The sequence below is a fragment of the Acomys russatus genome, chromosome 9 (genome assembly GCF_903995435.1).
Source record: "Acomys russatus chromosome 9, mAcoRus1.1, whole genome shotgun sequence".
Classification (NCBI taxonomy): Eukaryota; Metazoa; Chordata; class Mammalia; order Rodentia; family Muridae; genus Acomys; species Acomys russatus.
The window spans coordinates 33726088-33743774 of NC_067145.1; the positions used below are offsets into that span (position 1 = coordinate 33726088).

Sequence of the window (17687 nt, forward strand, 5' to 3'; positions counted from 1 at the left end):
AGTTTTCTTTTGGATTTCAGGCAATGCTGTATGGCTTCTTTAATTTTAACGCATTTAACCTTGATGAATATGAACACTATGAGGTCAGTTCTGATTTATTGTTTTCAGTCTCCCTACCCTGCACTTCACTGAAGTGTCACTGAACATTATCTCTATTAGTGTACAAGGTAATGGTTTTAAGTTAGTAGTTTTTTTTTTTATTATTGTTGTTGTTATTATTATTATTATTATTACTACTACTACTATTATGTATGATATGTATTGATGAATTGGTGAGGTCAGAAAGCATCTTTGCAGAGTCAGTTCTGTTCACATCTACATGAGTTATGGGGCTCAAACTAAGGTCTTCAGGTTTATGTGGCAAGTGCTTGACCTCTTACACCACCTCCTTGGCCAGATAGTGCTTTGATGGGTCTATGCTTGTAAAATGGTTCCCATGGTCAAACTCATTCACGTCTGTGTCTCCTCTGGTGTGTGAGCTGGGGACATCGAGATGCAGGAGCAGCCTGCCTGTTAGACCCAGAACTTACTGCTGGGAATGTGTGCTTTCATCAGAATTCCACTGTTTGCCCACACACTTCTCACTCTTTTGTCCTACCTATAAGACTAAGGGAACTGTCTTTTCTTACACACGCACGCATGCACGCACATACTTCTTCCTTCCTTCTTTTTCCTCCTCCTTCTTTCTTCTTCTTCCTTATTCTTCTCCCTCTTCCTCTTCTCCTTTCTTTCTTCTTCCTCTTCCTCTTCCTTTTCTTCTTCCTCTTCCTCCTCTTCTCCCCTTTTCTTCTTTCTTCTTCCTCTTCCTTCTTCCTCTTCCTCTTCCTTTTCTTCTTCCTCTTCTCCTTTCTTCTTTTCCTCTTCCTCCTCTTCCTCTTCCTCCTCCTTCTTCTTCTGTGGCTGAGGAGATCCTTCAGTTGAGGAATGGGGTTTGAATGCCCAGACCCATAAAAGCACTAGGTGGGCATGTTGGCCTTTATGTCAGCTCTGGGTTCAGCTAAGAGATCCTGCCTTAGTATATGAAGTGGAAAGCAATCAAGGAAGGCAGGTAATGTTGGCCTTGGCTTTCCACATGCTTATACCACACATCATCACACACACATGCTCCCAATACAAAAACATACATGGACATACATGCACATGAGGAAGAAATCTTTAGCCCTTGTCTTGGTTCTTCGCTCCTGACTCTTAGTGGTGGTTTCTAAGTTTGATCAGTGGTTCCACGGTGGACAGGGGCTTAGTGTAAGTTCTTCTTCTCGTGGTGGTAGCCTTCCTGCACTGATGGGATATACGGTTGAAGTCTTTGGCGTGGTCATAGTAAGGTTATTAGTTGCCATGTCAAATGACTGCTGAGGTGTATTTGGCTGTTACAGCCAATGTGTGTTGTCTGGACACTTCTGTTTCCAGTTATTAAAACTCAGCACAGATAGCCAGGCATGGTACAAACACCTGCAATCCCAGCACTCAGAAGGCAGAGGCAGATAGATCTCTGCAAATTGGAAGCTAACCTGGTCTACACAGTGAGTTGAGGCTAAGGCTACATCGTGACACCTTATCTTAAAACAAGACAAAAATTTAAAATAAAAGAAATTTTACTAGATTGTGCAAATTAAAAATCCAGGAGCGGAGCTGGAGAGGCTGCATTGTAGATAAAGCAAGAATGAGAATGTGAATTCAGGTTCCCCAGCACCCACGAGCCCAGTGCGGCAGTCAACACTTTTGATGGCAGCGCTGGGCAGTGCAGAGCAGTGTTCCTGGGGCTCACTGCTCACCTGTTGTAGCTGAATAGAAGGCTTCAGGTTCAGTGAGAAAAGTTGTTTCAGAAAGTTAGGTGGAGAGGAAATCTGGCTTATGCACACACACGCACGCGCGCGCACACACACACACACACACTCGTGTGTGCAGGCTGAGTTCTCTGGCTCTGCCGGGAGTTCTGGTCCTGACTTACCTTATCAAATAAAGAAGATGGGGCAGGAAAAAGTATCCAGGCAGGCAAATTGACAAATATTTAGCATAAATATTAAAACAAAAAATCCTTGATTCTAGGGTCCCTTCCTCCAAACATGTGGGTGAGATGCTGTAGTACAGGCCCTTTGTGGGCTGTAAAGCTTATAGATGCTCCGTGTCCACAAGTGCTCCACACTCCATATTTTGAGTGTGAGGAGGTTCTTCAGACAGCGCCCCATGCATTCATATCCCAGACCCACAGATAACCAGCCTTGGCTGCCAGTTCTAAAGACCTCTTATTTTAAAATCTGTTGATTTTTAAATATATTAGTATATTATTATATATAGTAGTATTATATTGTAATAAGGTATTATTGCTTATATAATAATATATAAGTATAATTGATATCTGAGCTGTTTTTACTACAAAGATAAAACATATCCAGGAGTTCACTTTTGCCACTGTAGCTTCCTTGTAATACTACTGTGTTTCTAAAATGCAATATTTAACTACCTCCTTCAGTGACTATATAACTAAATTACTCAGATCCTTTTTTCTTTCTTTCTTTCTTTCTTTCTTTTTTTTTTCATAAAATAAAAAACATTGTTTTTATAAAACAGAACATTTAAATAAAATAAACGTTCTTGGGGCTGGATAGAGGGCTATACAAACATGACAGCCAGACTTTGGATCTCTAGAAGCTACATAAAAATCAGGCAGGCATACATGCCTGAGACGTGTAATCTGAGCACTTCAAAGGAAGAGACAGATGACCACTGAGTTAGACCAGCCTGAGTGAGAGTCTGCAAGCTCTGTTTTTAGCAAGAAACCATGTTCCAATAAATGAAATGGAAAGTGAACATCAGATGTTAACTTTGGGTGTCCACACATGTGAACACACACACATACACCATACACACATACACACTTAAAAATATTTTTCTAGGAATATAAAAAACTAAGAATTGGTGCATGAAGCGCTGTGTTCCTTTCACTGTGATTGTTAAAGTGATTTTTCTCTTGGCGCCGCTTCTGTCACAGTCAATTGCCTTTTCTTAAAAGCCTGTGTTATGCTGGGCATGGTGGAACATGTGTGTTATCCCAGCACTTGGGAGGCAGTGGCGGACAGCTCTGTTGAGGTCAAGGGCATCTTAGTCTACATAGCAAGTTCAGACCAGACAAAGTTATATAGTGAGACCCTCCCTCAAAAAAGAGAAGATAGATAGCACATGAAGATTGACACTCGAGGCTGTCCTCTGTCCTCTGCACGCATGTACATAGCGTAGAGTGTGGTTTGATATTTGCCCTCTGGAGAAGTTACTTTGTCTGTTTTGGATAACGGGGCACAACTTTCTAATGTCCTCACACACACTAGAAAAGTTATTCAGATAAAATAACCAGGTGGTGGAAATGTAACAACTGAATACAGAGTGTTGAGTACAGGGTATGTTCTCCAGATCAGTGACCGAAGCAAAGAAACACTTTTAAAACACAGCGATTGGTACCCGGGAAGCCAGCCAACCCTTGGCGGATACTCACAGCAGGGCAGCAGCAGGCAGGCTGAAGCTGATGCTTTGAGCTCCCTGAGAACATTGGGAAGGGAGGCGAAGGAGATGTGGTTCAAAGGTTAACTGTGCTGGCCTCTCTTTTACAGAAAGCAGAAAATGGAGATTTCAACTGGATAATACCAGAGCGCTTTCTTGCCTTCTGTGGACCTCACTCAAGATCCAGGCTTGAAAGTGGTATGTGAAACTAGGGACCAGTACAGCCTTTTTCCTTCTGCATAGACCAGTCAGCTGAGTACAGCAGCGTATGCCTGTTGTTCCAGGTATTTGTCAGTCAGAGTAAGGCAGGAGGATATTTTCCATGTGCTGTAAGATTTGGGTGTCGGTGATAGGCTCCACATAGCTGTGGTCCCTGCCTGGGCTCCTGCGTTGCTTGTGGAGGGTGACCCAGCCCGGGTTGGAGAGACTGAAGAGTTAGGCTAAACCTGAACCCGTCTTTAAGATGTGACCACTCTTGGTTATTCGAGCACATGCTCTGCTTGCATGCTAGCTTTTTAAACTTTTGATTTTTTTACAGTTACAACCAAGTTGATACTCAGTCCCCCATCCAGACACTATTTCCACCCACTTTCAGGTGCAGCTATTTTCCATTATTTCCTTCCTGCCTTTTATGAAATGTGGTGCATTTCTTCATGTAGGTTACCACCAGCATTCCCCTGAGACGTACATTCCGTACTTTAAGACGCACAACGTAACTACCATTATCCGTCTGAATAAGAGGATGTATGATGCTAAGCGCTTTACGGATGCCGGTTTCGATCACCACGATCTTTTCTTCCCGGATGGCAGCACCCCTGCTGAGGCAATTGTCCAAGAATTTCTGGATATTTGTGAAAATGTTGAGGGTGCCATTGCAGTGCATTGCAAAGGTAAGCGGCCCGGCTGGGTTCAAGGACAGTGTGCGTGCATGTACGAGTGTATGGGTGGATGTGCGCTGTATCCGTTTATGTGATAGGGCAAGACCTTGTTTCTGAAATAATGATTTAAGCTTTTGTATGACATTATTGTGTGTGTCGGTGTCAGAAGGAAACGTGTGGGCATCCGTTCTCAGTTCTCTCCTACCCTGTTGTGGTTCCCAGGAATGGAACTCATATCAGATTTGGCAGCAAGTGCATTTACCAGTTGACCCATCTCGCTGGCCAGAAAGAGCGATTTAAAAACCCTTAATTCATATGAAGAGCATAGTTAAGTCATTCTCATGAGTAAGCCTGCGATGGCTCGTCCGTCACACTGCAGTGTGTTAGTTTGTTCAGATGTCTACCTTGTGCTTACGTGGTAAGCCCTCAGGTTGTCAGCAACAGAGCAAGGTCTCGCTCAGCTTGCTGTGTGGAGAGTAAGATGTGGCAAGATGTATTTCAGCAGCTGTAACAGTTTCTGGATCTAGGTGTTCTGTGAATGAGGTACCGTGTGCATATAGCTTTCGTGTGAGCTAGTTAATTAAGAAAACAAGGGGTCGGGGCTGGAGAGGTGGCTCAGAGGTTAAGGGCACTGACTGCTCCTCCAGAGGTCCTGAGTTCAATTCCCAACAACCACATGGTGGCTCACAGCTATCTATAATGTGGTCTGATGCCCTCTTTTGGCATGCAGGTGTACATGTAGGCAGAGCACTGTATACATAACAATAAATAATGCCAGGCGTGGTGGCACATGCCTTTAATCCCAACACTCACTTGGGAGGCAGAGGCAGCAGATCGCTGTGAGTTCAAGGCCAGCCTGGTCTACAAAGCGATTCTAGGTTAGCCAAGGCTACACAGAGAAACCCTGTCTCGAAAAACAAAAACAAACAAACAAACCCAAAAAACACAACTTTTTTTAAAAAAGAAAAGGGATACAGTCACTAAGAAAAATTCAATAGCAAGGTAAAAAAATTTTTTAGAGCTAAAACTGTATTTGTAGTTAGGAATGTAGTGATAATCACTTTCAAATGTTCAGTTTACAGTGGAAGATGACAAGGCATACCAACAAGTAAAGCGGAGGGGGAGCTAGGAAAGTATAAAAAACCCACAGAAATTATCCTTGACAAGGATCAGATAGTGGATTTTCTAGACAGATGGTTTAAAACAACTACCTCAAATGGTACTCACAGTGAAAAGAAAATGTGGGAAAAGAAGAAAAAAATGTGTGAGCAAAATCTAAGTTTCAGTAGAAGACAAAAGCCATAAAGTAAACCCAAAAGACATTTTTGGAAATGAATTGAAAAACTCACTGGCAGCATTCCAAGGCAGACTTGCGCAGGCAGAAGGAAGAAGCAGAGTCTGAAGAGCGGAGCCGCTGTAAAGAGTCCCCAGGCCCAACGAACAACGGAAAAGAAAGGGTTAAGGGGCTGGAGAGATGGCTCAGAGGTTAAGGACACAGACTGCCTCTCCAGAGGTCCTGAGTTCAAGTCCCAGCAACCACAAGGTGGCTTGCAACCATCTATAATGTGATCTGATGCCCTCTTCTGGCGTGCAGGTGTACATGCAGGCAGAGTACTGTATACATTTAAAAAAAAAAAAAAAGGCTTATGCCCCACCCCTCAAAAGAAAGGGTTAAGAAGAAAGAGGAGCAGAGTGTAGTAGGGTTTTGGGATGGAGCCCAACAGACCAGATGTGCACGGTAGTGCAAGCTCCAGTGGAGGAGAGAGAGAAAGGAGGCAAACTGCCTGGAAAAATTTTCCCCGCTTTTATGAAAGACATAATTGTAAACATTCTCAAAACTCAGCAAATTCCAAATAGAACACACTCGGAAACTCACACGAAGACGCTATACTGTGACTGTCTAAAGCCAGAGACGGGAATGAAAGAAGCAAGGTAGGAAACAATAGTAACAGATTTCCCACCAGCGGAGCTTAAAGGCAGTGAACCGGAAATAGTCCAGTTGCTGGAGGAAGACCCCTTCCTTCAGTAATCAGACGTCCTCTAAGCCTTCTAAATTCCTTCAAAAATAAGGAGAAATTAAACAAGCCAGAGATGGCCAGGTGCTGGGGAGTTGTCACAGGTAGAACATGCGCTGTAAGACATGCTGAGGGCCTGTCAGGACCCCAGATGGTGGTGACTCAAAGCCATATGAAGAAACAAGTATTTCAGATAGAGCTAAATATGCACACAGGCTAAAGACTAGTAATAGCTTGTAAAATATTGTCACTGTTGAAATATAAATATTGTAACACATACAAAATAGAAAACCAAAACAAAAATCACTAAAATCCAGGGTTGGTTCTTCACAAAATCTAACAAAAATCCCAAAGCTTTACTTTTATCGATGAAGATAAAAGATGGCGGGGGGGGGGGGGGGGGAGCTGAAAGTGCTACAGTGAGAAGTGACAGTGGAGACAAGACGAAACTCAAGAGTCTACAGAAACAGTAACGGGACCTTAACCTGGATCTGCATGTACAAAGGTAGGCATGGCTGCAAGCACCCCTAGCCTCAGCAGGAGGATTGCTGGGCTTACTAGCTTGTCCACCTATCCTGAAACCAGTGAGCTGTAGGTCCACTGAGAGGCCCTGTTGAAGGGGATATGGTCGAGAGTGCTAGGGCTGGACACCGTGTGTATGCACAAGTGTGAGCAGCCAGCAAGACAGTACCGTGAGCAGCTGCCAAGCAGAACGCTGGATAATGCCAATGGAGTGGGGAGTCACCACGAGGCTATGCAGACGGTGGGTGGGGTCTGAAACAGAGAGGGCTGGGTTGGTAATGAAGCTTCCTAAAGAAGGACAGCACTGGACCTGACACATCACCTCTGACTGACACCACTTCTCAGAGGCCTATTCACATTGAAGGGAGTGAAGGGCCCCATAAGAAGTTGTCCGAAGCCAGGATTGCTTTGCTGCCAAGCCTCAGTGAAGAAGCTGTGCGATTCTGTCAACATTGTGAACACCCTGAGCAAAGTGCTTACCAGTGAAATTCAGTAGCGTAGTAAAGGAGTGCGGAGCTGGGTCCCCATCGGAAGAGAGCTTGCTTTGCAAGCGTGAGGATTTGGGTTTGATTGACAGCGCTTCACAGCCCAGGTTCTCAAGGTATACTCCTGCACTACAGCACTGGGGATATGGACACAGGAGGATCAGAAATTTAAGCTTATCCTAGCAACAGAGTGAGTTTAAAGCCAATCTGTAGTGTAGGATACCCTGTCTAAGACAGTACATTTTTGTTTTATTTTGTTTCTTTTCTTTTTTCGAGACAGAGTTTTTTCTTGTAATCCTGACTATCCAGAGCTCGATTGGTAGACCAGGCAAGCCTCAAGAACTCATGAGATTTGCCTGCCTTTGCCTCTGCCTCCCAAGTGCTGGGATTACAGGTGTGCACCACCATGCCTGGCAATACAATATAATTTGCTCTACTAAAGTGTTTGTTCTGGAATTACAGAACTAAGGCAACAAAGAAACAGTGTCCCCACAGTAGTTGTGAAATTCAAAAACCACATAGTTATCTCTGTTAATATAGGAATGGCATTTGACAGAATTCAGCACCTCCCTTTTGTGATAAAACCACTGAGCACAAAGTAGGGCTGCGCAGGAACTACCTCCACACAATTAAAAACCATATATAAAAATCCCACAGCCACCGCCATTCTGAGAGGCTGAAACCTTTTTGTTGCTTACTTTCCTCTGGGGTGGTTTTCTTAACAGCTACCTCAATTCTCCCCTATACAGTTCCAAAGCCATTGCTGGTTTTATGTATTTGCTTCAGCAACTTCCCTTTCTAAGTCATGTGCATTGGGGAGGGTCCTCTAGAGATTGAAAGCAGTTGCCTGTTTATATATAGAACGGTTAATTAAAAAAAAAAAAAAAACTGTGGAGTCAATGAGTCCCTCATCTGTACTTTGAGCTGCTGTTGTGGAGGCAGGGTGCAGGAGGACCTGCTTTGGATGGAAGGCTGGTCTTTTTGTTCTGTTCAGGCTTTGAATGGATTGGAAATTCCAAATTATGGGAAGCAGTGTGCTTACTAAAATTGGCACTAGATGAAATATTGATCTTAACCAAAATTTCCTTCCAGATTGACACAACATATTAACCGTCATAGGAGTTAATTATAATAGTCAGCATAAGAGGAGAGAAGAGGGTTTTGGAAAGCGCTTTGCCACGTGTGAGACTGGAGTTCAGATATCCAGAGTCCTAGGTGGCCATGTAGCTTGTCAAGTCACCGATGGGGCAGCTCTGGACCACACTGGCTCACCAAGCAGCCATGTGCCATCTTCAGTTCAGAAGCCCGGCCTAAGCGAACAAAGAAGGAAGACCAAGACATCTACTTAGGGCTTCCTCATGCATGTGCCCCCCACGCACATACATACATACATATGCACACATGCACACCACATACAGAGAGACACATACAAAAAGGAAGGAAAGTTATAGAAAAAGGGAGGTTGAGGGTGCAGTAGTTTAGGGCAAAGTGCTTGCCTAACGTCCAAAGTTTGGGTTCTGTCCCCAGCACCCCTTTCCTAAAGCAAGAGTGTGAACAGATACAAACGTTGGATAGGTAGAAATGTTGGATATGGTAGAAATATAAGAGTCAGGCAGAAAACAGCATAACTTAAAAAAGTGTGTGTGTGTGTGTGTGTGTATGTCTGAATGAATAGTGTACCATGTACATGCAGGTTCCTTTGAGGCCAGAGGGTGTCTGGTCTAGAACCAGAGTTACAAACAGTTATAAGCCTCCTGATGGTGGGTGCTGGGGATCGAACCTGGGTCTTCATGTCCTCTGTAAGAGCAATAAGTGCTCTTAACCACTAAGCCATCTCTCCAGCTCCAAACACCACATTTCTTAGTAATCCATGTTTAGAAAGTGATTCTCAGTCTTTGGCCTCACATCAAATCCTCGACTTTCTCACGTACTCTGGTGCCTCACATTTGACCATGTCCCCTGGAGGGGGAGACCTGGTGGTACTCAGAGGAAGGACAGCAAGTAGCCAAGAAGAGACTTGATACCCTATGAGAATATACAGGGGGACGTAATCCCCCTCAGGAACAGTCATAGGGGAGGGGAATAATGGGAAAATGGGGGGGGGGGGGAGGAATGGGAGGATACAAGGGATGGGATAAACATTGAGATGTAACAAGAATAAATTAATAAAAAAAAAAAATCCTCGGGGGTGGGAGTGGGGGTGGGGGATTTTAGAAGGCCCTGGCTCCAGTCTCTGCTCCGAGGCTGCATCCCACTTAGACCTTGAGGATGTGACCTGGTGCTAGCCCTTTACTGCCTCTTCAGACTGAGTTAGAGAACCTCTGTGGAAGGAGACAGAACCCTGGGAAGGCTCTGATTTCCTCCTTCCTCCTAGTCAGAAAATTCTGGAGGCTGTGCAATCAGGATTCATTGATTGGTTTGTTTTTCTAGCTGGTCTTGGTCGAACAGGCACTTTGATAGGCTGCTACCTCATGAAGCATTATAGGATGACAGCAGCCGAGTGCATTGCCTGGCTCAGAATCTGTAGACCTGGCTCGGTGATTGGGCCCCAGCAGCAGTTTCTGGCCATGTAAGTATACTTAAAACTTACCTTCTGTGACAGCAGGTGTGCGGTGCGGTGGGAGTGCCCTTACAGAAAGCTGTGCTTTTGGTGTTGTTTAAACACTCTAGGAAACAGTCAAGCCTCTGGCTGGAAGGCGATTATTTCCGTCAAAGGTTGAGAGGGCAGGAGAACGGACCCATCAGAGAAGCCTTTTCCAAACAGCTTTCGGATGTTGATGACATTTCGATAAATGGGCTTGAAAATCAAGACGGGGAAGAGCCTGAGCCGGTAATGGAACAATCCCGGTCACGCTGTTCTTATTGCTGTAAATGCTGTTGAGATCCTTGTAGGGCATGGAGAAAACCATAGGTACAGATCATAAAGTGGCTGTGCAGGGGCTGGCACCACACAGTCACGTTTACTGTAGTTACAGCCTTCTGTAGAAATGTTTGACTGAGGAGAAAGTTGTGTGCTCACAGAACGCTGCTTTTCCTAAATACAGATGGAAATTTGCTCTTAAGATGGATCTAGTTATGCCCCCGCCCAGGTGCCCCCCGACCCCCTTCATCTCAGCCGCTTTAGTAGTTCAAATGTAGAACTTTCAAAGAACCAGTTTTAGCAGGTTACAAGGTTAAGCAGTAATGAATGCATGTTCAAACTTTAGCAAATTCTAAAACCAAAAGCCCGTTATGTATCTCTTATAAAGAGAGGGCTTTGGGTTCAGTGACCCTGAAAGTTAGCTTCAATTGTCTTGAAATAATGGCTAGTAGCTTGATTTTAAAAACTATTGTAGCATTCCAAAGAGACTTAAAAGTGTGTCTCTCTGAATGTGTGTGTGTGTGTACATGTGTGTATAAATGGATGCATGCTTTTGTTTGTATGTGTGTAAGTGTGTGTACGTGCCTGAATGTGTCTGAATAAGTAGCCACCTAGCTGCAATAGCAACCTAAGTCAGCTCAGTCTTTATTTGCTTTCTTGTTATTGTTGTCGTCCTTGTTCTAACTCACACAGTACAGTGATGACGATGAAATCAATGGAGTGACACAAGGAGACAGGCTTCGGGCCCTGAAAAGCCGGAGACAATCAAAAGCCAACGCCATACCCCTCACGTGAGTGGTTTCCCTTACTGTGGTCACACTTGCCTACATGTGTGGGTCCCCGGTGGGCTTTCCTCCATAGCTATACACTTGTGTAGCAATGATCATTTATGTGATTTAAAATCTAGAGGTGTTTCCCTGGGAAGCATTTGGCTATTTGTTTATTTGTGTTCTGCTGTAAACTTGAGAGCCATGATAGGTTTTTTAAAAAGGCAGTATTAGGGAAATTTTGTTCATCGACAGTCAAGAGAGTGACGGCAGTCAAGACCAGGTTAACAGACTTGTCCATGGTTATGAAGATGGTTACTGTGCCAGTCCACTCCCTTACACGTCAGTCTCCAGTCTGCATGCAGGAGAGTGCAGCCCGTTGTCATGATTTAGTTTTCGAGACAGGGTCTCTCTGTGTAGCCTTGGCTTTCCTGGACTCATTTTTTTAGATCAGGCTGGCCTTGAACTCACAGCGATCTGCCTGCCTCTGCCTCCCTGAGTGCTGGGATTACAGGCGTGCGCCACCATGCCTGGCTGATGTTTTAAAATCTCTTTGTTGTTGTTGTTTTAAAATCTTATATCATCTCATTATATATAATGAGAATGATAAACTCATCCCTGAATTAGTATATATATATACTAATTTTTTTTTTTTTTTTTGTCTAGAGAATTGAATTTCAAACACAGACAAAAAAAAAAAAAAAAAAAAAGAGAAGTTTCCCAGTTAGTGGGTGTCTTTATCCCCACATGAAATTCGTAAGCACATGTGTTAATTTGGGTCAATAAACGGGACATCCATGGTTGCCATACAAACACAGAGACGCAGAGCATAAAGCTACTGTGCCTTTCTTCAGGCTTTTCCTCGGTAGGTGACTGTCCCCCAGGCCAGTGTTCCTGCCCTTGCGTCACTGTGGCCCCGTGTGTCCAGCCTTTCTGTAAGGAAACACTAGTGGAGATGCTTGTCTTTATCCTCACTGTCTGCAGTGCAGTAAAAAGCTAACACTGTGGGTCTTCAGTGTGCCTGGGGGTCCAGTGCTGCTTTGGGGCGAGGGGGGGGGCAGAGGGTGAGGAAGAGTGGGAGGGGTCTTCACACAAAGTCAAGTGTCAACACAAAGTCCTATGGGAATTTACAATGTCAATCCTGATACTAGGCACCTATTAAGAATTCTTCTCTTGGCCGGGTGTAGTGGCACACACCTTTAATCCAGCACTCTGGAGGCAGAGGCAGGCGGATCTCTGTGAGTTCAAGGCCAGCCTGGTCTACAGAGCAAGTTCCAGGACAACCAAGGCTACACAGAGAAACTCTGTCTGAAAAAAAGCAAAAAAACAAAACAAAACAAAACAAAAAAACCCTCATCTTTACAAATGGTGCTTTTTATATAATATATTTCATATAAATAAGTGGATAGGACTATAGTATATGAGGTATGTTAACTTCAAGTGCCACTTGTTTTTAATTTCATTAATGTTTTTTACTTGAGGCCTTTCTAGTTCTTTTTATTCACACAATAATTATCTTGAAACTAATTCTAGGCCTGATGGAAGAAGGCAGGTTATGCCTTGCAGCAGCCCTCCACAGACCTAGCTGAGCTTTTCAGTCATGTGGGGAGCTTACCATATAATGCAGCTTCGTTTTAGAACTTCTGGGGTAGAGTTTGAGGTGTTTGTTTCCAGCAAGCCTCCTTGCCTGCCCCTTGCTGCTGCTGGTGGCAGAGGGAGACAGCCCAAACACACACCTACAGCCTTAAAATATATATATTTTTAAGTTCTTGTCAAATAGATCTTTCAGGAATTATATCTCTCTCCTCCACTATATTCAGAAATGTGATTTCTGGAACTCAGTCATTTAGTGACTTCTCAGGAAAGCTGAGATAATGCAATTCACGGCCTGTGGGAATATGGTAGCAGACAAGCAATCGAAGACTAAGACCGTCGGAGCTTGTGGGCGACTTCAGATGTCCCACCTTTCAGCAGGCTGTGTGAGGCTGTCTGGGCCAGAAGGCAGGTCTCTCAGAAATGGCTGACTGAGAGCACTTGGGAGGTTAGGGTAGAGTTGGTGAGAGAGAGCTTGCCGATGGCTGGGGCTCAGTTCTCTTCACTGCTAGAAATGGAAGGAGGGGAGGAAGAAAGGAGCGTGGGCGAAGAGGCAGGTGGAAAGACTGAGCAAAGGGACTGGCCTCCTGCCGTAGGCATTTGTCTCCTTATACCCTGAAAAAAGATGGTGGACGCTTCAGCACCTTCAGCCCTCAGACTGCCCTCCTCTCCACCTTTCAGCATCAAGGGTTCCTCCTCTGCCCTGTGGACATTAGAAAACTAAACTGGATCTTTTGGGCTTAGTGAGGTAAATCCACTCCCTTCAGTTTCTACCTCCCTACCTGACTCATGTGTTGCTATTGGTAAACTATTTGCCTCCATATTGATACATAGATATAGGAAAACACTCAAAGAACTGGATGACAAATGCCCTAGAAAATCCTAGAAGGAGGTTACAGGGAGATATCAAAACCCCCCTCCCCCAAGCGATTGGTTTCTCTTTAGAGAATGACAGTATTGGGGAGAAGTCTGTTTTGTTAAACGTTGTAAAAGTGACCCTCTCAGTGGAGAGCTGCCTGATGCTCACTTCCCTGAGGACCACTCACAGCACCATGGCATCCATCTGACGTTCAGGTCTGGATGGCAAGTGTGTTGTCCGTGGTACAATTGACTTAATGGTTCGTATCAGTTACTTTCCTGTTGCTGTGGTTACAACCCTGGAGGGGGTGGGATTTACTTAAGCCAATCATGGTAGAAGAGTTCAGGCAGCAGGAGAGTGAGGTGCCTGGTCACACCTCCCTGCAGGCAGGAAGCAGAGAGAGGTGCATGGGTATACTCAGCCCTCTTCCTCCTTTTTGGCATGGTGCCACTCACGTTAAGGTGGATCTTCTATCTGTTAATCCAGTCTTAAACAACCCCTCACAGACAAGGCCTGTCTCTTGGATAATCTGTATTCTGTCATGTTGACAGTATTTTTAAAAAATAATTTATTTAATTTTATTTTATGTGCATTGGTATGGGGGCAAGGGTGTCAGATCCCTTGGAACTGGAATTACAGACAGTTGTGAGTTGCCATGTGGGTGCTGGGAATTGAACTCAGGTCCTTTGGAAGAACAGACAGTACTCTTAACCACTTAAGCCATCTCTCCAGCCCCCATGTTGGCAGTATTAACCACCAAACTTCTGCATCACTTTGTGCCGCTGTGTGTCTTAGATGACAGAAAAGGATGGATGGAGGGTGGGATTGTGGTTATTATCCTACGTGGCCCTAATGTAGAAACATGTAATTACTTCAGAAAAATCTCTTAAATCCAACAGTACAGAAGAGTAGAGTGAACATTGCAACAAAGAGAAGTAACTCTTAGGCTTTGAGTTTTACCAGAGGATCAAATAAAAATCTATAGTGCAGACCCCACATGTGCGTGCTACTCCCAGCTAAGATGTCTATGTAGTTAGCGATTATAAATGAAAGTAGGGTGGAGAACAATTAAGGAAGACACCTGGCATTGACCTGGCCTCTTATCTTCCATACACACCTACACATATATGTGCTCACATGCGAATACATACAGCACACACATAAGAAACACCAAGCCAAACTGGCGCACGTGTGTAACTCTAGCACTTGGAAGGTGACAGCAGGAAGATCAGAAGTTCAGGGCATTATAAAGCACATGGTAAGGTCAAAGGCCGCCTGCGCAATAGGAGACCCTGTCTTAAGAAAGAAGGAACAGGAGGAGTAACAAGTAAATACCAAGTTTTGAATGTATATTAGTTTTCCTGTTCACCATTCACTGAGGCAGCTGCTAGAACGGATGTTCCTTTAGGCTTAACGGTTCCCAGGGGGTTGGAGTCCACTACTGTCACAGGGAAGTGAAAGCACACTGGAGCAGAAGGTGAAAAGGCAAATTCTGAGCTGCAGGCAGGAAGCACAGAGAGCCATCTGGGAGTGGCAAGACACTTGGAAATTTCAGAGCCAACGCACAGTGACAGATTTCCCCCAGCAAGGCGGCCACATGTCCTATAGTTACCCAAACCATCTCACCAACTGGGGGCTAAGTGTTTAAATGCCCAAGGCTATGAGGGCCACCTCTTCCTATTACCTCAGGTTGTGTAAGGAAAAGAAGGAGACATCCATGGTGTGAGCACAGTAGTGAAATGGATGGCTTAGTCGGGTGTACATCTGTAATCCACAGCTCACTGGAATGCCCAACTGACTGAGGAGTTGTTTTGTTTCTGTTTAGAGGGATTCAGTTCATTGCCGTGTCTCATCTGATCGTATTAGACAGTCTGTGGGTTGTTTCTCCACTTTAGCTCGCTGTGCTTGGGTGTGGTGTTCTGTATGAGCATTCTAGTGTATTTGACTATGGCCTGCTCAAGTATTGTCAGTCAGTATGGTGGGGTGGTTATCCAAACCAGAGATGGTGTCTCTCCATTTGTTCCTGTGTGTTGAACCTGTTTAAACTAAAGTCAGCATTTTTGTCTCAACAGAAATTGGACCACCACCACCACCACCACCACCACCACCACCACCACCCTTGTTCCCGCCCCTTTGCCATCACAGTTGCTGCTCTGGGCCTGTTAGGGTGTCTTAAATCCACAGGTGGCTCTATGTATTTTATTACTGATTTATTTTGGCTTTCCCCTTTCCAGATGTCCCCTAGCTGTGCTGACCTCTGCACTGTGTAGTGTTGCCATCTGGTGGATTGTGTGTGACTACATTCTTCCCACCCTGCTGTTGTGTCTTGATGGCTTCAGAACACAGTAGGCATTTGGACCCTTTGGCAGATAGTTTGCTGTGTAAGTTTCTTGTTCCGTTTCTCTCCTGCCTCCCCCTGGTGTCCAGTGTAGTTCATGGTGCATGCGTTTCTCCTCCTGGCTCTCCTTGCTTTGTTGGTTTGCTTGTTTCCTGTTGGTTCTCTCTCTGAATCGTTTCAATGAACGGATGGTAGCAGCAGGGGAGGGCCTCACGATCCTCTTAGGCCGAGCCTGTTAAAAATAACACCTAGTTTTGAAAGTTGTATTAGTTATTTATAAATGTGGACATGAGCGGTCAGGTAGTTGGGCTAGCTAGCCTGGTTTCGTTTCCACCAGGGGGCTGCACACACCTCTTGTGCTCGGTACCCTGCGTGTGTCTCCAGTCAGAAAACTTGTCTTACCACTTTTTCATTTAGCAAAGATTGGGTGTTGCAGCCTTGAGGGTTAGTGGGGACTGTGGCCTGATTTTTGCCTGTGGAACAGCTGTCTTCAAGTCGCCTGCCTTTTGTTTGTAGGACCATCATGTCACATGAGTGAGAATAGGAGGCAGGGAGCTGGCTATCTCCTTTGCTTGTGTTTCTACAGTCTCTGGACTCTTGTCTTCCTTTCCCCAAAATAGCCAGACCATCTTTGTTAGTTGTATCCTCTTGATCTGCCATGTTCTCAGGGGAGACAGTTTTCAGCAGAAGGGAGCAGAAAACGTCCATGTGGAGTACCACAGTCCAGGCACGCAGAGGGAGACTCTGCCCCAGACCATCACCATCCCATAACTGTTTCTTTTCGGTGACCTTTATTTTGTTCATTCCAAAAATGGCTTTTCTTGTCCCAGCTTGGACTTAGACATTGGCAAAGCATGCAGAGCTCCTTTCTAGGGTCTCTTCCAAAGTAAGAGCCCATTGCAACCAACCCTGATCTTCTGTGATTCCGTTGAGTGTTTTCATATGGCTAAGATAAAAAAAGGAATCAGAGTCCACTCTTTAAAGTGAAAGAACCTGCTGAACACCTGGGGGTGGTGAGGGAGGGGGTTCGAGACAGGTTTCTCTGTGTAGCCTTGGCTGTCCTAGACTCGCTTTTTAGACCAGGCTGGCCTCGAACTCACAGAGATCTGCCTGCCTTTGCCTCCTGAGTGCTAGGATTAAAGGCATGTGCCATCACACCGGGCTCACACTGAGATTTCTATAGAGTATTTTTGAATTTTTTTTCTACCTATTGACTTAAGAGCAATGATACTCTTTTAGTTAATTCTTCTCATATTGTTCCAGGTGGTCAACTTGCTCTAAATGGGTGGACTTGCTGCTAATATGTGTTCTCAGGCTCTGCTTAAAAGTTGCTTCTGCTGGGGATTTCCTCCTCAGTGTCCTCTGCAAGATAGAGATTGAGCAGAACGTTCCATTTAGCCTGCCTACTGACATGAACTTTAAAAAGCTTTCTGTAACTGAGGCAAGAGCTTTGTAGCCAGGAGTGCCAGGTGACTTTCTTCCCCAGATGCTTAATCTGTGGGTGGCAGTTCACTGCTCCATTGTGATTGGCCATTGCTGTGAACTCATGTGTGAGCCTTGCCCCCTGACCACTGAGCGTCCCATGAGCTGGTGTCCGGAAGCCTAGGGCTCCCTCATCCAGTGTGTGCAGTAGGGGACAGTGCCAGTAAAGGAAGGTGCAGGGTCTTGTGGGGCATACAGAGAATGTTCTGCTGCAGCTCTCCCCTGGAAAGCCATCCAGGCATCCCGAGGCTTGGCAGGACTCTCCTTCCTGTGCACCTCACTTCATTGTCACTGCCCAGTGACAGAGCTGCTGAGGTTACAGAGAGGGCGATGGCCTATGGTTTGTGCACAAGACAGGGGAGTTAGGCAGACTTCATTGGGAAAGATAGAAGAAAG

At 45.0% G+C, this 17687-nt stretch overlaps 1 protein-coding gene across 3 annotated transcripts in view; it reads left to right on the forward strand.

Moving 5' to 3' along the window:
* The window catches only part of Cdc14b (cell division cycle 14B), a 79599-nt gene that overhangs the window by 53872 nt on the left and 8040 nt on the right, over positions 1–17687 (forward strand). For all 3 annotated transcript variants that reach the window (XM_051151140.1, XM_051151141.1, XM_051151142.1), the window contains exons 7-12: positions 21–83; positions 3603–3690; positions 4152–4382; positions 9823–9961; positions 10063–10222; positions 10946–11043. In XM_051151140.1, coding sequence (XP_051007097.1) covers positions 21–83; positions 3603–3690; positions 4152–4382; positions 9823–9961; positions 10063–10222; positions 10946–11043 — 779 coding nt within the window. The remainder of the gene's footprint in view (positions 1–20; positions 84–3602; positions 3691–4151; positions 4383–9822; positions 9962–10062; positions 10223–10945; positions 11044–17687) is intronic.